Source organism: Saccostrea echinata, unplaced genomic scaffold (assembly GCF_033153115.1).
Source record: "Saccostrea echinata isolate AGI-Se365-2 ecotype Australia unplaced genomic scaffold, CSIRO_AGI_Sech_v1 ptg000028l, whole genome shotgun sequence".
Classification (NCBI taxonomy): Eukaryota; Metazoa; Mollusca; class Bivalvia; order Ostreida; family Ostreidae; genus Saccostrea; species Saccostrea echinata.
In genome coordinates, this window is record NW_026889777.1 from 9,675,231 (window position 1) to 9,680,626 (window position 5,396).

The 5,396-nt window shown below is 30.8% G+C and overlaps 1 protein-coding gene across 1 annotated transcript; it reads left to right on the forward strand.

Annotated features, from left to right (window-relative positions):
* The first annotated feature begins 843 nt into the window (after positions 1 to 843).
* Positions 844 to 4,349, forward strand: LOC133193992 (neuropeptide SIFamide receptor-like). Its single transcript, XM_061329903.1, has 2 exons — positions 844 to 1,848; positions 4,263 to 4,349. The coding sequence occupies exons 1-2, from the start codon at positions 844 to 846 to the stop codon at positions 4,347 to 4,349; spliced, it is 1,092 nt and encodes a 363-aa protein (XP_061185887.1).
* The last annotated feature ends 1,047 nt before the right edge of the window (positions 4,350 to 5,396 follow it).

Here is a 5,396-nt window from a genome sequence, read left to right on the forward strand (position 1 = left end):
CTATGAAATACATGAAAATGAGTACCCGTCGAGAATACTCGTAATATCTTCACATCAGTCGTAGTTATTAAAATAAAAGGAATTTAAAAGACTCGTTTTACTCGAGTCCTTGCAAGTCTAACATGTTCTAGAATGGCCAATACAGATAGACAAAACATCATGAAAGACAGAATTCATCTTTAATAATATAAAACGATTAGAAAATCATTAGTACAACATATTCCGGATGTAGAAAAATATTAGCACAGTATAAATCATGACCTATTTAAAAGAGATACATTTATTTTGTTTAAGAAAAAGATTTTAAAATACAGTATATCCATCTTGTGTATAAGTTCAAAAGTTAAATCAATAATATACTAAATTTTCCTAATTTTTTTTTTAAAAATTAGATTACTTGTTTAAAGTAATATATCGTAAAAACATTAATATAGGGACAATCAACTTCATCACACAAGATTTATCTTGCAATAATTTCATGTACTTCGGAAGTAGTGATTACGAAATCACCTATTTGATTTTTTTAATTTGGCAGAAGCAAAAATTTACTTCCGGCAAACTCCAATGACCAAGAGACAATCTTTCTGACGTCCGGTTAAACAGGAAACGAGCCTTATCACAAACCACCAGTTGTACACGTTGCACCGTACGCTCTCATTGTCATAAATTTCTATATTCTTAAACAAAGGGTTTTTATGTCTGAGGACAGCACGTTTCTTTTAATGTGACAATTTAGAAATTATCACATTAGTATGAATTTCCTCCAGCATATAATTCGTGAACAAACTTCATGTTTAAATAATTTACCCTTATACATTGAAGAAATAACCTAAGAATTCAAATATGGATCTTAACGTACTAATATTTCTGATGAGCATATCGGTTTTCGCCATCATTGGAATAATTGGGAATTCTCTCATTATTGCTGTATATTTAAAAACCAGAAGAAGCTTCTTTAACAGAACTTATATTGTGGCTCTCTCTATAGTAGACCTGATTGCAGATTTGATCATAGCTCCCTATACCGCTGTATTCGAACTCCAACTCGTTACCAGTGACGTCATCTGCCATGGAATGGAGGTCGTCAGACACACGGTTATTGGGTTCTCTAACTTGATTTTAATCTTGATTGCGTCAGAGCGACTTCTAATGGTATGGAAACCTACAAAAATCATATCAGAAAGAAATAAAATAATGGCTATTCTGGTGCTTTTGGTTATCTCCATTTTCTCTGGACTTCCCTCTGGTGCAATTTATCAGGTTTCGGGCAATGAGTTGATTCCTAATGGTAATACAACAGATGTTAGCAATAATACCGTGACTGTGAAAGAGGGATTCTGCCAATACACCACAAGTATTTTGGGAGAAAACATGAGCATGATGTACAGAAATTTTCTTGCTTTTATGATTCTTTTGGAATTTTTTATTTTGATCATAGTATATGTGCTAGTGTATGTACTAATTTGTCGACAGAAAATGAGAATGAGACGTATTGGGTCATCCAGCGTGCTGAAAGCGAATCAGAAATCCAAAAATAGTGAAACAAGCCAAACCTTGTCCAGTGTCCCAAACGATCAATCAGACTGCAATTCAACGGATGACATGGGATCTACACCGAAGTCACAACCAACAAAAGATAAAGACAAGAAGTATGCCACTGGAGAAAATCTTAATTATCTCTTTAGAAAAAATGTTTTCGCGGTAAAACTTGCTGATTCCGACACTGAGTCAGGACCTGCATCAGTAACTTTGACAAGATTCACAACAAACAAAATTATCGAAGGCAAGCAAATGAGAGCACTTAGTTTTGACACTGACACAACTGGTGTAGATAGTGAACCGGAAAGGGTCTGTGAAAAAAATGAGAAAGTTTATATAAATACGGCGAAATCAACATTAAAGAGGAAAAGAAAGACTCGATTATCCAAACATGCCAATTATGTTCGGAAGAAAACCTGGACAATGTTGTTCATCTGTACATTTGTATATCTTATTTGTTGGATTCCGTTTTTCTTTGAAATTTTTAATGTGACAAGCATACTAGTTCTTCGATATTTCTTTTTTCTTGGACATGCAACAAATCCTATTATTTACAGTATTGTAAACGTTAAAATCAGGAATGGGATCAAAAAACTTTTTAAAAAGAGGGTATAAATGGCTTTTCTTTGTTCTGTACGTGTATGGTTTATGTCTTTATCAATATCCAATATAAATAAACGTCCAGAAATACATTCGATATGATAATCATCAAATTTCATTCGTCATGGAAAAATTTTGATCTAATGCAAGTCTACCCTTTTAAGACTGAAAGGAGTCTTTTTTTTTTTTTTTTTTTTTTTTTTTTTTTTTTTTTGAAGGATTCTTCAGGATTATGTTTAGCTTGGTTTTTTTTTAATATACTTTCATAAATTTGGTTTGTTTTGTATTTTGTTCTTTATCTTTTGTGTACTTTTTGCATAAACATTTACAATAACTAATTTTTAAGGAGGCTGGGGGTCAACAAATTAACCATCAGATACAACTGTCAACTTTCATTTGGCAAAGAAAAATTTCATAAATTTTAGTTTTAAAATTTGATCATTTTTGTATATCTTTATATGGAGCTCTTCTTCTAAAGGAGATCAATATAGTCTGAAAATAGCCACAACCCCCCAGCCTTTTTAAAACATCAACCTAATCGTACTTTTTCGTAAAAATCTTCAAAGTTTTCTTTGTGTTCTTGAAGGAATTATTTTCGTTTTTTATGTAAGTATTAATTCTACAAATGTATTTTTCATCAAAAATAAAAGCTTTCTGTGGATCAAAAATTAATAAATTGAAAATTTAAAGTTTTGTCTGGTCATGTTTAAAATTACTTTCCATGTCACGTTAAGAAAAATGTGACCTTGAAATATGTAAACATACGTCAACATCTTTATTTCCGACAAATGATTAAAAACCGGGTAATTGTTAACATCCGAGTGGTAGCAGTCAGACAAAGAACATGGGGGAAACAGCTTCTTGACACGATAATAACCAATAGGTGTTAAATTTCTGTAAAATGAGGCATATACTTGTTCTTCAATTCAAAGTATAAAAATGACAGGTCAATGTTAACTTACGTACTGTCATTTTGGTACCGACATATATATAAATGACCTAAAAATTGTCAAAATCTATCCTTTCATAAGGACATAAAATTGTCGATCTACACCAGAGTTAACCGGTCAGACCATGATTGATTGGATAAACGATTTCGATTATATCGTATAACATAAGTTGCCTATGTCACAATGAGTTATGTCAAAAACGTATTACTCCACTTGACGTTGCTTTTAAGATATGCTCAATTTAAAGCCATTTTTGGAGGAAAAATTGTCTTTTTGTCTACACTGAAATTATATTATAAGGAATGAAGCTTATTTTAACTTATGTTATACGATATGACATAACTTGGGACAGTTCACACATTTTTATAAACCGCTTCTCGGTTTATAAAGCGTGATCTGCCCCAAGTTATGTTATTTCGTATAACATAGGTTAAAATAAGCATCATTCCTTAAGGGGAATCGTCTAATTTTTCTATTGATCATGTAAATTAATGTTGAGCTTTTTAAATTAAATAATTTTTTTTTTTTAAATTTTCAAATGTATCCCTAATCCCATACCTGTAAAGTAGAATAAGTGTGAAAACTTTGTCAGTCAAGTCCAGCTCACATTCTACCGGTAGATTGTCTTTTTCTCTTATCACCCCAAGCATTTCTTTCTGTGCTTCTTTAGCTTAAATGATTGTTAGCTATACAGTTTGAATATATACTTGATTATATTATACTGTACCTAAATATACGGATTATTTTATATTTTCAACTATCTCGGCAATGTAGTAAAATTTCAAAAACTTTTGTTAACATCGACTGGGTTTCCACTGGGTAGAGTACGCAAAAACTTCTTTCAGTACATTTTGAAAATCATCAGCAAATTCTTTCAATATAAAAATTTCGTCAGCATAAATTAAAATCAGGTTTTAAATTGTGACAATAATTCATCTTCAATTTGATATTACACGAACTCAGACTGAGAAGATAAATACATCTCTGTAATTATTTATGATCACATCACAAAGAGGAACGATGTAAAACAAAGTTTTCAAAAAAAAAAAAAAAAAAAAAAAAAAAAAAAAAAAAATTCATGGTCAGACAACCATTAAGTCATACAAAAATCTTTGTCATATCACTAAATTGGTGATGCAAATGTCACTAGTTTAGATCTGATTTATTCATTAGATAAGTGTCATACCACATTATAAAGAAGAGAGAACAGTGAATCTTTCAAATCAATATGTCTGTTTGAGTCACTGTAAAAAGGACTGAATACATGAATAATATACATATGTTATAATTCACGTATAGATCAAAATATCAGCATAATGTGGTTTTATATACATATGATTCATATATACAAGCAGATGAGGATATGCTTCCATTTACTAATAATTAATTATCTATTAGTAATTAATATACAACAGATATTATTGATGAATTCCATAAGAAAAGGTTTAATCATGACATCAATATAAAAATCTGGCCACTTTATTTTATTATTATTATTTATTAATGCTTAAAGGTGCTTGGACACAGATTTGAACTTAATATTTTCTCAAATTTTCTGTATAATATCACGACTTATATATTGCAATAGCATTTCACACGAAAATATAATTAAAAACTTATTTTATCTGGAAATTATTGGAACTACGAATTCCGGGACGTATTTGATTAACACATCTTTGCACTTACCCTGGTACACAAATTTTAACTTTATCCTTAATATTGTATTATTGAAAAATTGTACATCTATAATCCAGAAAGATCAGAGTAGAAATGTTCGAAAGCAAAACCAGCACACCAGTATTGTCAGTCCGTGCTCTTTGATGTGTACAGAGCTTAACAAATTGAACACACCCGTGAAACGTAAACTGTTTTTGTAAACAGGGCACGAGCTCTGTTATTGTTAATGTTTACGATTCACCGGGTGTGTTCAATTGTTAAACTCTGCACACACCACTAAGCACGGACTTACAATACTGTGACTGGGTTTTGCTTTCGAACATTTCTACTCTGAATTTTCTGGGTTATAGTTTTAATATTTTTCATTAATGCACAACAAAATTGCCACTTTTCTTAAGTATTAAGAATAAAATTAAATTATGTGAAAGCGCAAGGATGTGTCAATCCAACGGGTCAAGAAATTCGAAGTTTTGATAACTTCGAGATGAAATAAGATTTTTAATATATTTTAGTATGAAATGCTATGGCAACATATAAGTCATGAAATTAAACAGAAAATTTGAGAAAATATTAACTTCAAATCTGTGTCCAAGCACCTTTAAGACTTACACTTTCCCCATTACATGCAGA